General features: G+C 40.8%; 1 protein-coding gene across 2 annotated transcripts in view; it reads left to right on the top strand.

Annotated features, from left to right (window-relative positions):
* The window catches only part of LOC106582420 (SH3 domain-binding protein 4), a 104,110-nt gene extending 86,237 nt beyond the window's left edge, over positions 1-17,873 (top strand). For both annotated transcript variants that reach the window (XM_014165522.2, XM_014165523.2), the window contains 2 exons: positions 15,360-15,548; positions 16,258-17,873. In XM_014165522.2, coding sequence (XP_014020997.1) covers positions 15,360-15,548; positions 16,258-16,482 — 414 coding nt within the window. In that variant the 3' untranslated portion in view covers positions 16,483-17,873. The remainder of the gene's footprint in view (positions 1-15,359; positions 15,549-16,257) is intronic.
* Positions 17,874-19,029: the final 1,156 nt, after the last annotated feature.

The raw sequence follows: 19,029 nt of genomic DNA, 5'->3' as shown, positions 1-19,029 counted from the left end.
TGCCCCTGAACAAGGCAGTTAATCCACTGTTCTCCAGTAGGCTGTCATTGTAATTAAGAATTTGTTCTTAACTGACTTTCCTAGTTAAATAAAGGTTAAATAATAAAAATGAATGGTTGTAGGCTTGTAGGCTCTCCAGTCGGTACCAAAACATTCAAGGCCCATTTTCTCAAAAGTGAGGTTACAAGTTTATCAACTTTTAAAACAGAATTACTTTCCCATTGTTCCTCAACTGTAGTGTATGATATACCATCTAGTCTCTACTTTTATCCAATGTAAAAAAATAAATAAAAATAAAATAAACTTTTTGAAGTGGATTTAACAGGTGGCATCAATAAGGAATCATAGCTTTCTCCTGGATTAACCTGATCAGTCTGTAATGGAAAGAGCAGGTGTTCTTAATGCTTTTTACACTCAGTGTAGGTCAACACTGAAACTGTTTGTGTTGTGTGCAAAGTCAACTTTACTGGCTCTATATGTGCAGTATTATTGTCTGTCTGTTAGCACCAGGACTCCTGGCTGGGTCAGGACCTAGCTGAAGGTGACTTAGGAAGCAATCTCCTTGATTCCTGCAGGGAATTTCCTGTTATCCAGAGAGGAAGCAGGTGCTTGTCTCAGGTCTTACTTATCCTGTACAAATGCACACAGATGGGAACATAATCCTTCTTTTGAATGTCCTTGTTATTCTCTCTGGATAAGGGTATATATAATATAGACTGGGCTGAAGTGGAAACTCCCTCTGCTATTGAACTCTGATCTGGGCTGAAACTGTGCATTCCTGGGTAGCCGTTAGCAGGAACTCCAGGCATCCATCCCGCTATCTTATACTCTTGTCTGTAACCTGTCTATGTCTCTGTACACACAGAGAGTGAGCATCTCCACCAACCACATTCCTCCCCCCCCACCATGCCCGTTTCCTGTCATTCCATGTATTCCTGCCCATGGAACTAAAGCCCAAATAAGAGCTTTAGTTGGCGGAGCTCTGAGTCTGCTAGTCAGAGAACGGATCAGAGTCACTGAGGTTAACCATGTGTGCTGTGAGTATCAGTAAAGCATGGGTCTTTGGCATGTACATGGGTTTGTTGTGTGTTCAGATATGTGTTTGGGTGAATGACTTTGCATGCTGCACTTCAGTCATGCCCTATGATTCTCTCTGCCTGAGGCTGTACTACATGAAAACATATTCAGATTCCATGAGCACAGGCATAGTTTGCTTTCACCTCAACTTGACAAGACTGAGGGTTTTAAAGGGCGACTGGTTGGTCTGGGCAATACTCCAAACAGATAAGATATACAGAAACAAGCCCATGACTACACTGCCACAAAATAGTTTCAGACTCCTAATTATACTTACAGCTCTGAAGACTCTAGACACTACCATGCCAGTCGGAAGAACTTAGGTGTTTTATCTCTGATAAAACACCTAGACATGTTATTGTTCCAAACAAATGACCAAATATTTTCTACAAGTTCTTTAAAATACGGTGAAAAAAAACTTGAATGTAAAGAAATCATTACAACAACAATGGATTTAAGAAACCAACTTTCAAACGAAAGGAAACTTCTTGGCAGGGAAAAACACATTTGAATAAATGTGGGTTTTGACAGTCTTTTGTAGGTGTCATAATATACACTACATCTCTAATAAAAAAATAAAACATTTATAACATATAAGTAAAAAATGATATATTCCCAAACCCCCTTCCAAAAAAACAAGTAATGAAATAACAAAAAAATGACACGCTCTCAGCGGTGCAATACACGTTTATAAAAAAATGCATAATATCAAGACAATTTATTAAAAATATATATAAGTAATAAAGAAGAGGATGTTCTGTGAGTGCGTATATGTAAGGCTGGGTGAGTGAGTGGGAGTCGGTGCAATAAGTCTCTTGAGGAGCAAGTGTGAAGAGTCAGTGAAAATAGTCTGTGGTCTATTGCACATTCGGTTGTTCTGGGTAGGGCTGCGTTTGACGTGGACGGTTGCTCTGACTGCGCTTTTTCTCCCCATAAGCTTGCTTGGCCCTTTTCCGGTCTGCTGACGCAATCAGGTTCTAAAACTCTGGGGAGTGCCAGGGTGGGAGGTTATTAAAAATTCATCCGGATACTCTTCTCTTCAGCAGAGAGTCTGTGACATTACAGGAGACAATAAGTTATTCTGCAAAAAAAAGCACACATTAAAATCTGTGGAACAAGTCTTAACTTTTCAAAACTCGGTACTGAATTGAAAATGTATGGATTGGTTTACATTTATAATCAAACCTGTCTCTGGCGATGCCACCTTTTTTATGTCCCGTTCCTTTGCTCTGTCTGGAGTGTCTGACGACTTATACCTCTCTTTCAGTCCAATACTACCGATTTTACATCTGAGTAGTCAGTGTGGTGTATTATCAAAGGTTATATGCATCAAAATCATTGAGAAAGTTGTAAGATGTAGAACTATGTTAGTCAGTCCATGTTTTTACTGACCTTCAACTTAAACTCTGCCATGCTTCACTTTCCATCTGTGTACCTTAACCTCAGCTGACTGAACGGCAGACAGTACATGGGTGTTGTGCAGAGTGTTCTTCCTGAGACATGACAAAGAAAAACATAAAATTAAGATTGTGCATGATATTCACACCACTATTTCATGTAACATATTTGACAATGCTAAGATAACCATCCTACAACAACCTGATTGCTTGGTTGGATGTAATTTTTTTAATATATATTTATACAGTACCAGTCAAACGTTTGGACACACCTACTCATTCCAGAGTTTTTCTTTATTTTTACTATTTTCTACATTGTAGAATAATAGTTTAGACATCAAAACTATGAAACAACACACATGGAATCATGTAGTAACCAAAAAAGTGTTAAACAAATCAAAATATATTTTATATATGAGATTCTTCTAAGTAGCCACCCTTTGCCTTGATGACAGCTTTGCACACTCTTGGCAGTCTCTAAACCAGCTTCATGAGGTAGTCACCTGGAATGCATTTCAATTAAGGTGTGCCTTGTTAAAAGTTAATTTGTGCAATTTCTTTCCTCAATGTGTTTGAGCCAGTTGTGTTGTGACAAGGTGGGGGGGGGTATACATGAAACTGGCTCTCATGAGAACCGCAACAGGAAAGGAAGACCCAGAGTTACCTCTGCTGCAGAGGATAAGTTCATTAGAGTTACCAGCCTCAGATTGAAGCCCAAATTAATGCTTCACAGAGTTCAAGTAACAGACACATCTCAACATCAACTGTTCAGAGGAGACTATGTGAATCAGGCCTTCATGGTCGAATTGCTACAAATAAACCACTACTAAAGGACCAATAAGAAGAAGAGATTTGCTTGGGCCAAGAAACACGAGCAATGGACATTAGACCGGTGGAAATCTGTCCTTTTGGTCTGAGTCCTAATTTGAGATTTTTGGTTCCAACAGTCGTGTCTTTGTGAGATGCAGAGTAGGTGAACGGATGATCTCTGCATGTGTGGTTCCCACCGTAAAGCATGGCGGAGGTGGTGTGATGGTGTGCGGTGCTTTGCTGGTAACACTGTGATTTATTTAGAATTCAAGGAACACTTAACCAGCAAGGCTACCACAGCATTCTGCAGTGATACGCCATCCCATCTGGTTTGCGCTTAGTGGGACTCTCATTTGTTTTTCAACAGGACAATGACCCAACACACTTCCAGGCTGTGTAAGGGCTATTTGACCAAGAAGGAGAGTGATGGAGCGCTGCATCAGATGACCTGGCCTCCACAATCACCCGACCTTAACCCAATTGAGATGGTTTAGGATGAGTTGGACCGTAGAGTCATGGAAAAGCAGCCAACAAGTGCTCAGCATATGTGGGAAGTCCTTCAAGACTGTTGGAAAAGCATTCCATGTGAAGCTGGTTGAGAGACTGCCAAGAGTGTGCAAAGCTGTCATCAAGGCAAAGGGTGGCTACTTTGAGGAATCTCAAATATAAAATATATTTTGATTGGTTTAACACTTTTTTTGGTTAGTGCATGATTCTATATGTGTTATTTCATAGTTCATGTCTTCACTATTATTCTACAATGTAAAAAATAGTAAAAACAAAGAAAAACCCATGAAAGAGTAGGTGTGTCCAAACTTTTGACTGGTACTGTATATATTTGTCAAAGTCAAAGAAATACAGATTTGTAGTCACTTTTCTTGTGGCTTATATTTGTCCTCCAAGTCAGCATTAATGTGTAGATCCTTGCTGTTTGCTATTAAAACAGAAAATAACATCATTAGCAAATTAACAGGATTAAAATATTCTACATTAGCTACCATCAAAGTGCAAGTTATGAAGGTAAACATTGAACTTGTGGATAGCTCATTCCATCTTGCTCGACAAACTCCTGTTATGTTGCAGTCGCTGGAGGAGTGGTCGGCTATAGCTTCTACTTCTGTTGTTGAAATAGTTGAGTTACTTGTCAGCCTTTCGTTCATATCAGCCCCCGTGTTGTAGTCTGGCATCTGATTCCGCATGGCCATGAGTTGTTGGAAATCCATTACCTCATTTGGTGATGCATCGTTCCCACTAACTAATTGTATCAAAACAATAAAAATCAAATGTCAATAGGCGCTTTTCTCCTTTGCTGTATTTTACTAGACTTGGTTAGCTAGCTAGCTACCAAGCAATCTGTTCTCCCACCAATATTGGATAGTTAACGTTAGCTAGCCACCAAGCAATCTGTTCTCCCACCAACATTGGATAGCTAACGTTAGCTAGCTAGCTACCAAAGGATAGTTGGCTAACTTTGCTTGCCAGTCAAAACAGCAACATGCTATTTTTTACTCCTAAAATTAAATCAATGTAAAATTATCATGTTAACTACAAAATACTCTAATGTCAAAGTGGAAGAAGAAAAGAAAAACATTTTCTAAAGATTTTCTAACATTTACTGAGATTAATATTCAGGCCCCTTAGTCAATACATGTTAGAATCACCTTTGGTAGCAATTACAGTTTTTTGAGTCTTTCTGGGTAAGTTGAAAGAATGCAGTTTTGTTCTAAGAGCGTTGCACGCCTGGATTGTACAATATTTGCCTTTTCATTTTTTTCTTTTTTTATTCTTCAAGCTCTGTCAAGTTGGATGTTGATCATTGCTAGACGGCCATTTTAAAGTCTTGCCATAGATTTTCAAGTCGATTTAAGTCAACACTGTAACTAGGCCACTCAGGAACGTTCAATGTTGTCTTGGTAAGCAACTCCAGTGTATATTTGGCCTTAAGTTTTAGGTTATTGTCCTGCTGAAAAGTTAGATTGTCGCCCAGTGTCTTTTGGAAAGCAGACTGAACCAGATTTTCCTCTAGGATTTTACCTGTGCTTAGCTCTATTCTGGGGGGGGTTTCTCCCCCAAAAAACTCCCAAGCCCTGGCCGATGACGAGCATATCCATAACTTGATGCAACCACCACCATGCTTGAAAATATGAAGAGTACTCAGTGACGTGTTGGATTTGTCCCAAACATAACGCATTGTATTGAGTACAAAAAGTTAATATCTTTGCCACACTTTTCTTTCAGTATTTCTTTAGTGCCTTATTGCAAACAGGATGCATGTTTAGGAATATTATTTTGTACAGATTTCTTTCTTTTCACTCTGTCATTTAGGTTAGAATTATGGAGTAACTACAATGTTGTTGATCCGTCCTCAGTTTTCTCCTATCACAGCCATTAAACTTTGCTTTAAAATCACTATTGGCCTCATGGTGATATCCTTGAGCGATTTCTTTCCTCTCCGGCCACTGAGTTAGGAAGGATGCCTGTATCTTTGTAGTGACTGAGTGTATTGACACACCATCCAAATCGTCATTAATAACTTCACCATGCTCAAAGGGAAATTCAGTGTCTGCTTTTTTTATTTTTACCCATCTGCCAATAGGTGCCCTTCTTTGCAAGGCATTGGAAAACATCCCTGGTCTTTGTCGTTGAATCTGTGCTTGAAATTCACTGATCGACTGAGGGACCTCATAGATAATTGTTGTATATGTGGGGTATAGAGATGGTAATCATTCAAAAAGTACTTTAATATTATTGCACACAGTGAGTCCATGCACTTATTATGTGACTTGTTAACTTCTATGGGCTACGTGGTACGCTAGCGTAACCTGCGGGACACAGCCAGTGAAATATCAGGGCGGCAAATTCAAAACAACAAAATGTCATAATTCAAATTTCTCAAACACAACTATTTTACACCATTTTAGAGATACACCTCTCCTTAATCCAACCACATTGTCCGATTTCAAAAAGGCTTTACGGCGAAAGCATAAAGTTAGATTATGTTAGGACAGTGCCAACACAAGAAAAACCACACAGCCATTTTCCAAGCAGGAGAGGGGTCACAAAAACCAGAAATACAGCTAAAATTAAGCACTAACCTTTGACGACCTTTGACACTCCTAGATCTCAATGTTACACAATACATGTATGTTTTGTTCGATAAAGTTCATATTTATATCCAAAAACCCCATTTTACATTGGCGCGTGATGTTAAGAAAATATTTTGCCTTCAATACTGCCGGTGAATCAGCACAACAATTTACAAAAATACTCATCATAAACGTTGATAAAATATTAAACTGTTATTCAAAGAATTATAGATGAACATCTCCTTTATGCAACCGCTGTGACAGATTTTAAAAAAGCTTCACGGGGAAAGCACACTTTGCAATAATCTGAGTACGGCGCTCAGAAACATACATCAGGCAATACAGATACCCGCCATTTTGGAGTCATCTAAAATCATAAATAGCATTATAAATATTCACTTACCTTTGATCTTCAACAGAAGGCACTTCCAGGGAATCCCAGGTCCACAATAAATGGTGTTTTGTTCGATAAAGTCCATAATTTATGTCCAAATACCTCCTTGTTGTTTGCGCGTTCAGTAAGCTACTCCAAATGTAGGCAGCGCGCCGAAAATTTCACGACAAAAAGTTATATTTACGTTCATTGAAACATGTCAAATGTTGTAAAAGCATCAATCTTTAGGGCCTTTTTAACGTAAAACTTCAGTAATATTCCAACCGGAAGATTCCAATGTCTTGAAAAACATTATGGAACACAGCTACCCCTCACGTGAATGCGTGTAATTGAGGCCATGTCATTCTCTCAGTCATCAGACTCCAGGAGGTCTTGTTTGCTCTCTGTTGACTGCGAAATCCTGAAACACGTTCTAAAGACTGTTGACATCTAGTGGAAGCCTTAGGAAGTACAAATTGAACCCTAAGTCACTGTGTACTGAATAGGCCCAGTCTTGAAAAACTACAATCCACTTCCTGGTTGGATTTTTTCTCAGGTTTATGCCTGCATATGAGTTCTGTTATACTCACAGACATCATTCAAACAGTTTTGGAAACTTCAGCGTGTTTTCTATCCAAATCTAATACTATGCATGTCCTACGTTCTGAGCCCGAGTAATAGGCAGTTTAATTTGGGCACCTCATTCATCCAAACTACTCAATACTGCCCCCGGGCCCAGAAAGGTTAAGCTAATTTTTATTCCTGGACGTTTTAAGCCTTGTCATAACAAAGGCATTGAATACTTATTGACTCAAGACAAATGTATTAATTCGTAAAAAATTCTCTAAACAAAATTCCACTGACATTGTGGGGTATTGTGTGTAGATCAGTGGCACAAAATCTCAATTTTAGCCACTGTATAGTCTAATGCTGTTCTGTACGGTGAGTGTTGTATACTTCATGTAATTGAATCAAATTCTGTTCTTTACATGCTTACTGACAAGCAATATAAAGGTTGTGAATTAAAGAAATATACACTGCAGGCTGTAGCGACGCTGATATGCAATCAATTTGCATTCAGTAAGAATCTTTGTGGACCATTTAATCACATATGTTACAATTCCATGTTGCACAATCACAAATAATACAAGGTACAGGTACAAGGGCATGAAGTAATGGCAAACAACCAAGCATATCCCATATGCTGCAAAAACACCTATATGTTCTCATTGTTGTAGCCTATGCATTCACTACTGTACCTGGCTATATTTTGAGAACCTCACAAAGGAAGAGCTTGGGCTTGTATCTAATATTTCTTTATCAGGATATTCATTCCTTGGAACATGTTGATAATATGAATGATATAAAAAAGTGGAATTTTTATATCATTCACTTAATCGACAATAACAAAGGCGAGTGCCATGTCAGCCATTCGCGTTTTCCTAGAAACAGCAGAAGTTATCCGACTTCCTGTTGGTGCATATGTACATCCCCGACTTCAATCGTTGACTTCCGTCTACTTTCGCCTTACCACTCAAACGCACCCAAAGACAGTTTAGAAAACCTGTGGCAGAGTTTTCAAATCGCGTTCTTTTGACTGGTCATTTTCAACAGCCCTTCTGGTTTTGTTAGTTTGATTGGATTGTTTACCTTTCAATCACTACGCCTTCCCTTCAATTCCCATGCATTTGATTGGCTGATGAGTTTGTGCTTGTGTTTAATGAAGCTTCACTTTCTGTTCCATCAAAACAGCGTCTGTGTTCGAGCAGATCGCTTTTGTCAAGTCTTTCAAAGTCTGTTGCATTATGGGGATAAATATTGTCCGACTTGCGCCTATGTGTAGATTTTCGGCAGTTGCTCCTCACCAGCTGCAATTTCCAGCCATCACCTTCATTGTGGGGGGCACTATTTGTCAACGAATCATTAGTGGGGGGGGTTTAACCCACGCGAACGGGACCAAAGATGTGACTGAAACAGGAAGCATATTTTCCGCGATTCTATAACTATTAAGTGGATAGGTATAAATTAAAGTGATATTTGAGGTTCTCTCTCCCCAATTGATAGTACAATGTACACATATATTTACAGTTTGTGTGGGTGATACTTTTATAAACAATGGCAACATTGCCTTATTGCACTGAGCCCTGCTGTTGGAAAACCACATCAGTGGCCGACTTTCAGCTGTAGCAGATGCAGCTCCCCGAATTCACTCTTCGACTTTCATCTGCAGTTGATTGCTTCAGCCTTACCACTCAAACAAGCACAGAAACTCTGGGCGTCGCTAGTTACCACAGTCACAAAGCCATAAACCCCACCTATTTGTACAATTTATCTTCATAAAATTAGATTCTAAACCTTAAAAACACCACAAACCTTATGCCTAACCTTCAATTAAAACCAAAGAGCAAATGTTTGTTTTCATTCATTTTTACGATTTTGACATCTAGTGGAAACTGTGATACAAGTTTTTTTTAACTAGGCAAGTCAGTTAATAGCAAATTTTTATTTACAATGACGGCCTACCAAACTCGGACGACGCTGGGCCAATTGTGCGCCGCCATATGGGACTCCCAATCACGGCCGGATGTGATACAGCCTGGATTCAAACCAGGGACTGTAGTGACGCCTCTTGCACTGAGATGCCTTGCCTTAGAAAGCTGCGCCACTCGGGAGCCAAGTGTGTCGCTGCCGATGACTGTATATGGTTGCTCCAGCAGAGACTTGCACATTTTTCTAGTTCATATACTAGTAGACCAGACCCAGCTGCTATCGCATTGGTGTCTATGGGAGAGCCACCCCTTAAGTAGACAGCAACTGTGACCACTTTGTCAATGGTAAAAGACCTGAGTAAGACATCTTCATTTATCCACCATCTTTGGCTCTAGGTGCACGGATCCACAAGACTTAGCTCAAAGCCTGTGTCCGTAATTCTACATAAAGTATCTCTGCCTCACATATTATTTATTGATGATTGGCTGTAAAAATAGATTGTGTCGCAATCATGTAAAAGCGCAAGGCAGATCTCAAACCTAGATCACTGCCACAGACTTTTGAGAAAGACCGCATACGATGATGAACATCATTTTATAAAACTAAGTTCTAGGATAAATTCACTCAATGGACAGTTGAACAGCAAGACACAGCCACCTTTCCAGATGAATTGCCATTGCAGCCAGAACAGACCCATGAGTTATTTTGGCAGGATGAACATGTTTTGTGTGTGTTTATTATTACAGAGTTGTTTGCGTCTCTGTAAAAGCATTAATAATCTTTTCTCCAAGTAGCCTATTCTCCAACTAACAACTAGTGTACATCGATGACATTTCATAAGTTATACAGTTGACTACTTTATTGCTAAGCCTTTCAGGCACCTGTTTATTTTCAATGTCATTTTATTAGAAACCTTTTATTAGAAACTTTTTTTCCCCTAGCGTGACGTTTTTAACTTCCATGTAGTCTACTTGTGATTTCACCACCATGTTTTTATCTGCTCAACAACACAGATCCATGTCAAGCTCACACAGGTTGCAACAAATGCCTACAGACATTTCCATGGAACTGGGGTAAAAAAAAAGCAGATTACTCCATCATGCACTGGATGGACAACCATGTACTGCAACATCAGAATTAAGTTCACAAAATGCAACAGAGTATGTGGACACAGGTAAAGACCAAGGCACACAGGAAAACAATAGAGACTGAAACTGAGATCCTCAGAGCTATTTATATTGCCATATTTCATGCCCATGGACATGGCTGTAGTGGACCCTATGCATAATCTTACTGGGGGCATCAAAACACGTTTTTACCGTCTGGAAGAATATTGGTGAGCTGGATGATGGAATGATGAGAAATATTCAGCTTAAGTTGGCCACCTGCTCGCTGAAATCTCATCAGGGTTTTCTCATTTCAATGCACATGAATGTAAAAATGTGACATGCGTTTACTCCTTCTTCGCTCTTAAGGTACTTTCCTGTTATGATTGCTGGACCTATTTTGTCAAAGCCTGTACCGTCTTATGTATCACAGTGGAGCGAGTTGGCTCTTTTCCACTTGCAACAGTTATGTGAGAACTTTGCAAGGTTGTATGGAAAACAGTATTGCACATTGAATATGCACCTCCGTAGCCACTTGAAGAAATGCGTTTTGGACTACAGTACAATGTGTGACCAACCGGCTCAAGCCGGTCTAATGTAGCCTCAGAGCTACAAGATGGTATATCATACACTGCATTTGAGGAACAATGGAAAAGTAATTTTGCTTTCAAAGTTGATTAAACTTGTAAACTTCCTTTTTGAGAAAATGGCCTTTTGAATGTTTTGGTACTGTTACTGGAGAGCCCTTCTTTGTCTACACCCATTCAGCATCATTCACACCCTCTTAAGCTTTAGCCCCACCCATCTCTTTAAGGGTTGATCCGAGCATGCTGTACTAACAACAGCAGTCAAGCACCCCTGTAAAGACCTTTGTTATAAACAGATTCAAAATGGCTATTGATAACAAATGTGTATTTTGTGGTTGTGACTCAGGGACTCTTGACCTTTTTATTTTGGGACTGTTCTCATGTCAGAAGATTTTGGAGTGAGTTAGAAGATTTTATTTTCAAATAAACTACTATTAATGTCAGTTTGAAAGACTGATATGTTTTATTTTGATCGAAATTATATGGGCCCTGATTTAACTTTCATTGTTAATTTGTTTATTTTTCATGGCAGATTCTTTATCCATAAAATGAAGTGGGCGGAGAACAAACCCCTCTTCACATAGAATTTAAATATTATTTTTGAAATTATCAGTAAGTGTAAAAACAAAAAAGCAATACGTACCATAAAACTTTTTGTAATACCCCTGTCTATGTACTCTTGTATTTGTTTTGTTCATAATAATAATTTAAAAAAAATAGCAGTCAAGCACCCAAGCTAACTTGCTAGCTACTTCCAGACAAAAAAGCTCACTGAACATTACTCACCCTACTAGAGCTGGTTAGGCTGTTTTTATGTTTCCCAGAGCGTTGGTGACTGCAACTGTGCTGTCTTATTGTCAGTCAATAAATTCAGAGCGTTTCGCTCTCGGAGCGTTCAGATCGCACGCTGGACGCTCTGGCCGATGAGTATGGTTGATCCGAACGTTCTGACCTCATAACGGCAGTCAAGCACCCAAGCTAACTGGCTAATATTGGCCAGCTTGTTAGCTACTTCCAGACACATATGAGAGAAAAACCCACTCTGACCATCGCCCTAGCAGAGCTGGTTAGGCTGTTTTATGTTATCCAGAGCATTGGTGACTGTACCTGTGCTGCTGGAAACAATTTAATTATGCTTTTTTGCCAATGTTTACTGACACCGGCCATATTCAACGGGTGTTGAGCATTCGTAAATTCTTCAGTTATTCTGCGCTCTGCCACACTCAGATGAGAGTGCTCTGAAATCGAAGTAGTTGGCCAGACGGAATTTACGAACGCACCCAAAATGGGTTACTTGCATAGTGGGGTCTTTTGTTAAGACATCTAGCTAGCTAACCTGTTAGGGTTAGGGGGCAGTATTGACACGGCTGGATAAAAAACGTACCCGATTTAATCTGGTTACTACTCCTGCCCAGTAACTAGAATATGCATATAATTATTGGCTTTGGATAGAAAACACCCTAAAGTTTCTAAAACTGTTTGAATGGTGTCTGTGAGTATAACAGAACTCATATGGCAGGCCAAAACCTGAGAAGATTCTGTACAGGAAGTGCCCTGTCTGACCATTTCTTGGCCTTCTTTGCCATCTCTATCCATTACAAAGGATGTCTGCTGTTACGTGACACTTCCTACGGCTGCCATCGGCTCTCAGAAGGCGGCAAAAAGCTGAATCGTGGCTTTGCAGGCTCTGGCTGAAAAAAAGTAGCGCGTTTGGGTAGTGGCTGGTTACAGTACTGTGAGACTCAGGCTCGTGCCCGCGTCGACCGAAAGCTTTGTTTTCTTTCCTCTGTTTACCTAAACGGAGATTCCCGGTCGGAATATTATCGCTTTTTTACGAGAAAAATGGCATAAAAATGGATTTTAAACAGCGGTTGACATGCTTCGAAGTACGGTAATGGAATATTTAGAATTTTTTGTCACGAATTGCGCCATGCTCGTAACCCTGATTTACCATTTCGGATAGTGTCTGGAACGCATACGAACAAAACGCCGCTATTTGGATATAACGATGGATTATTTTGGACCAAACCAACATTTGTTATTGAAGTAGCAGTCCTGGGAGTGCATTCTGACAAAGACAACAAAGGTAATCAAACTTTTGTAATAGTAAATCTGACTTTGGTCAGGGCTAAACTTGGTCGGTGTCTAAATGGCTAGCCGTGATGGCTGGGCTATCTACTGAGAATATTGCAAAATGTGCTTTCACCAAAAAGCTATTTTAAAATCGGACACCTCGATTGCACAAAGGAGTTCTGTATCTATAATTCTTAAAATAATTGTTATGTTTTTTGTGAACGTTTATCGTGAGTAATTTAGTAAATTGTTAGTAAATTCCCCGGAAGTTTGCGGGGGTATGCTAGTTCTGAACGTCACATGCTAATGTAAAAAGCTGGTTTTTGATATAAATATGAACTTGATTGAACAAAACATGCATGTATTGTATAACATAATGTCCTAGGATTGTCATCTGATGAAGATCATCAAAGGTTAGTGCTGCATTTAGCTGTCTTCTGGGTTTATGTGACATTATATGCTAGCTTGAAAAATGGGTGTCTGATTATTTCTGGCTGGGTACTCTGCTGACATAATCTAATGTTTTGCTTTCGTTGTAAAGCCTTTTTGAAATCGGATAGTGTGGTTAGATTAACGAGAGTCTTGTCTTTAAAATGCTGTAAAATAGTCATATGTTTGAGAAATTGAAGTAATAGCATTTCTAAGGTATTTGAAAATCGCGCCACGGGATTCAACTGGCTGTTGCGTAGGTGGGACGAATTCGTCCCGCCTAGCCCAGAGAGGCTAAACAATGAACCATAATCCCAACTCCTGATGTTCCTACCCTGCATGAATCTGAAGGTAGCTAACCAATCAGGTTCAATGTTAGCTAGCCAAGCAAATGGCTCTGAGATACGTATAATAAGATCATGCACGTAATGTTAGCTAGCGAGCCAGGCAGCTAACGTTAGTTGGCTAACAGTACACTTTAACTTGAAATTAAACCCCTTTTCATTTATGGATACGTCTCCTGTCGCACATGCCATGGTTGCCCTTAGTTTTAAGATGTAATCTGGAGACAGGTGTTTTCTCCATCTCCTTAGCTATCATACTCAAATTCCACTGAACTCGGTCCTCCAGAAAGTGGAAAGCAACACGTATGCAGTTTTACTACGGGATAAAAAACATTTAGAAGCAGCGTTAGACAGGATTACCAACACATACTGACCAGCTCAAATAGACAGAAGCATGCTATATGGCAGACCAATCCAAACTCATCTCTCAGCATGTCCAGCCCACTCATTATCTCAGCCAATCATGGCTAGCGGGAAGGTTGCTTTCGTTTTCTGTGGCTAAACGAACTAGGCTCGTAATTTTAACAATTTTTATTTGTATTTACAGATTGCATACAAGTTTGTTATTAAGGCACATGAAAGTTCACATATTCATTTTGTTGTTTTAAATGTGTTGCTATTTTAAATGTAATTCAAATAGTTTTAAATTAAGTTTGATTTGATATTAGATCTTTATTGATGATTGTATGAATATAGACACCATTAACTTTATAGTCTATACTTCTTGTTAAGACTTAAAAATATATGTACTAGGTTATAAACCTACTAAATACATGTTTGGAGTAGTTTGCCTGCTGAGCTGAACTGGGATGTGATATGAGGACAATAGACAAGGTGTTAGAGGCTATTAGCGTGTGTAAATATCCATGACCTTCCAGAGCCGACTGGTCAGACTCTGTTTTTGTTCTGACTTCTCAATATTGCTTTTCTACTTCTTATCATTAAAGATATTCTAATTTACATGTACACACTTGGAAACAGGCCATTTTACACAGTGCTAGCCAGTCAAATGTCTCTTTCTCCATTTGAAGTAGTGTAAAACGGCATGGGTTTCCTGCTATTTGCTGTGCTCCATACTGGCACATTGTCCCCTGGTCTGCTCCCCTGCCTATCGCTGAGTTAGTCAAACAGGAATCGCTCTCTTCCTCTCAGCCCAGCAGCATAGCCAGCTACTGTACCTAGCTGGAGCCAGAGAGTTGGAGCCAGAGAGTTGGAGCCTGCATGGCTCTGGAATGCTGTAGCCCTCCTGGTGAGGTGGTGCTTAGCGCTGTAGAGGCTTTGTTCCCGTCAGGCCCTCCGGAATACATCAGAAAAATAACAGACCTGAGATTATGGAAAATGACACAGATCTGAGATTATGGGAAATGACACAGTTGAGATTATGGAAAAGAGGATATTTAGGAACAATGGGAAGCATAGCCAATAAACAAAACTTTTAATCTTGTGTTCTTGTGTGTGTTTGTTCCTGTGGGTTTTGTATGTTATCCTGTCCTGACCAGCTCTCCTCGTGAAATTGTACTGGCAAGAATGTACAGTTTGTGTTTTCATTTTTCATTTTTTTAACCAGTCTCTGTCTTCCCCCCTCAGGCGTTGCTGAAGATGGACTGCCAGGGCCTGGTGGCCAGGCTGGTGATGGACTTTGTCCTGCTGACCACGGCGGTGGAGGTGGCTGGGCGGTGGAGGGAACTGGCTGAAAGGCTATCCAAAGTGTCCCGTCTGCAGCTGGATGCATACGAGGGACCGCACAGAGACAGGAACGGAGTGGTGGACAACGAGGTGAGGCTAGGTTCTGATCTGGCATTATTGAAATACTACACACAGCTTTTGGAAATTACATGACCTGTGAACTGTAAATGGTTAAATACTTTTTGTGCTTTACATACTTTTGGATTGATATACTGTGAATGTCAGCCACATAACCATAGTTAAACTGGTGGAATGTAACATGCCAGTTCCATGTGATTTTATTGTCACCATCACTTCAGTATGTTTCCTTTAATTACCACCCCACATTGTCCTCTGTCCTTATCTCTCCCTGTGCTGCACTGTGTGTAAGCCAACAACATCATTATGACCATGGTAAGTAAATAACCTTGCACGAGCGTTGGCTTGTGCGAGCTAGAACAGCTCATAGGAGCAGGAGCCTATCTCCTGTTTCTGTAGTGTGAGGCAGCTTGATGTACAAGTACACCCCCTGGACAGATAGGACGCTAGTCTATCACAGGGCCTTACAATCTATATCCTTATGCTGAGTGCGAAGCAGAGATGCGTCGAGTCCCATTTTTACAGTCTTTGGTATGAAGCGGCCGAGAATCAAACTCCCAACCTTCCAATCTCAGGGCGGGCAATCTAATCACAAGGTCACTGAGTTTATTTAATTATTACCATAGAAACATCAGAAAACAACATGCAATTCCCATGTGATCTATTGTCAGTTCAATATGCTCCCTTCAATCGCCACCTCTCTCTCTTTCTCCCTGTGTAGGCCATGTGGAAGCCAGCCTATGACTTCCTAGTGACGTGGGCGGCCCAGATTGGGGACAGCTACCGGGACGTGATCCAGGAGCTCCACATAGGCCTGGACAAGATGAAGAGCCCCATCACCAAGCGTTGGAAACACCTAACGGGAACGCTCATCCTTGTCAACTGCCTGGATACGCTCCGGAGCTCCGCCTTCAGCCCCGCCTCTCAGGACGACTGTGCCATATAGACCAAACTGACCATGATCATCGTCATCATCACTCATAGGGTGCAGCTTGTTTCCTTCTCTTATATCTCCGCTAATTGGATAGCAATTTATTTCCCACCTGTATAGATGAAAGATAGAAGAGGAGGATAGGATGAACCATTGGACTGTTGATATAGACTCCACCTCCTGCTGTCCTTCCTATGTCCATCAACATCCTATCCCCACCCCTGACCCGATCCCTAACCCCACCCCTGACCCCCACAACCTTATTCCCTGTTTGTATTGAATATTCTGAACAACAGCTGTCTGTCTGGTCCCTCTGAGTCCTGCTTCCTCCTAATCTGCCTTTAGACCTCATGGGGGTGAGGGGCTGGACTGCTAGACTACTCCCATTACCCCCAGGAGGATTAGACTGCTAGACTGTCCCCCCTCACCCCTAGGAGGACTAGACTCCCTCTCACCTCCAGGAGGATTAGACTGCTAGACTGTCCCCCCTCACCCCTAGGAGGACTAGACTCCTCCTCACCCCCAGGAGGATTAGACTGCTAGACTGTCCCCCCTCACCCCTAGGAGGACTAGACTCCCTCTCACCTCCAGGAGGATTAGACTGCTAGACTGTACCCCCTCACCCCTAGGAGGACTAGACTCCTCCTCACCTCCAGGAGGATTAGACTGCTAGTCCTCAACCACCCATCTTTGTATAGCCACCAGCCAAACTACACAATGCTACAGTCTCAGTATTCACAAAGACTATTTTAATCTTCATTGTCTGACATAGTATGTATTTTTTTACTCTAAATATGGCACAGCATTTTTTAAAGACATTTTGACACCTTTCGTTCATAACTGTGGACTCGATCCAGTGCTAAAACAAACTTTTTAAATGGTATCCTTGTTCTTTAGCCTTGTCACGTGTGTCAAAGGAGCTAAATAAATGTGTTTATTTATAAAGCTTTGGAGTTGTTGAGAAGAAAGCGCTCTCTTATTTTTTCCTCCTACTGTTGTCCGTTTTATTTCAACTACTTTGTTAGTGAACATATTTTTAAGGACCGAGTTAATAACTGGGCATAACTCACAGATTAACTTTGCTCTTTAATTTCAAATAAATTCATCTCTCACTGCTTTTTCACCTCTCTAACTATCTTTTAAAATTAAACCATATGGCCTGCAGTTCTTTATATACTAGACTTAGTGAATATATTGTACCGAAGCTTGTCAGCAGTTAATATGACTCTACATATAACTACATATATGCCTCATTCAATATCCAACCACTGTTACAATGCTAACTCTGTTAAAGATTCTGGATATGTTTTGTCCCCTGTATGTTGTACACATACACATTTCACATCTGTTTTGTGACTGCATACTTTTGTGGAGAATATAAATAAAATGTGAATATTTTTACGCAATTCATTATGCTGAAAGATGGGATTTCTTACCTACCACAGTAGCAATAATTTATATTCATGTCAGATTTGTTTGTGTTCTCGTTTTCCCTTACAAGCGTGGAAATAGTATTAGTGATGGAACAGGTTGTTTGGTTTTCTAATCAGCGTTATGTTTGTGCTGACCACCCAACCACATACCAGAGAATACAGCATGTTCTGTTGAGAGGAGATGTACAGGCACACAGGGAGAAAAAAGGTAAGATGGGGGTGAGACACTAACGGTTAATTGGCTGATACAGATGAAGTGAAAGAGGTTGAAATACACCAGCGAGAGATAGACACCCATGAAAGAGAGGATGAGGAATAGATGGAGACGGATGGAATGGAGGAAGAGTTGAATTTTTGGATGACATCCAGCAGCCTGTTTGTTTATCCAACTTTCTGCTTTGCCAAGCATTCCCATCACTCCATAAGTCTGATGTTGAAAGCAACCATCAAACCGTTTAAAGTTCCAGCTGAACGGTTCCAAAGGTCTCTCTCCCTGCACCATACTCTAGGTGTCTCTCTCCCTGCACCATACTGTAGGTGTCTCTCTCCCTGCACCATACTGTACGTCTCTCTCCCTGCACCATACTGTAGGTGTCTCTCTCTCCCTGCACAATAGGTGTCTCTCTCACGGCACCATACTGTAGGTGTCTCTCCCTGCACCATACTGTAGGTGTCTCTCTCTCCCTGCACAATAGGTGTCTCTCTCACGGCACCATACTGTAGGTCTCTCGCTCTCTATCCTTGCACCATACTGTAGGTCTCTCTCCCTGCACCATACTGTAGGTCTCTCTCCCTGCACCATACTGTAGGTGTGTCTCTCTCCCTGCATCATACTGTAAGTGTCTCTCTCTCCCTGCATCATACTATAGGTCTCTCTCTCTTTCCCTGCACCATACTGTAGGTCTCTCTCTCTTTCCCTGCACCATACTGTAGGTCTCTCTCTCTTTCCCTGCACCATACTGTAGGTGTCTCTCTCTCGCTGCACCATACTGTAGGTGTCTCTCTCTCCCTGCATCATACTGTAGGTGTCTCTCTCTCCCTGCACCATACTGTAGGTGTCTCTCCCTCGCTGCACCATACTGTAGGTCTCTCTCCCTGCACCATACTGTAGGTGTCTCTCTCTCGCTGC

This window comes from Salmo salar, chromosome ssa21 (assembly GCF_905237065.1).
Source record: "Salmo salar chromosome ssa21, Ssal_v3.1, whole genome shotgun sequence".
Lineage (NCBI taxonomy): Eukaryota > Metazoa > Chordata > Actinopteri > Salmoniformes > Salmonidae > Salmo > Salmo salar.
Note: the sequence above shows the minus strand (reverse complement) of the source record. Positions and strands in the feature narration are given on the sequence as shown.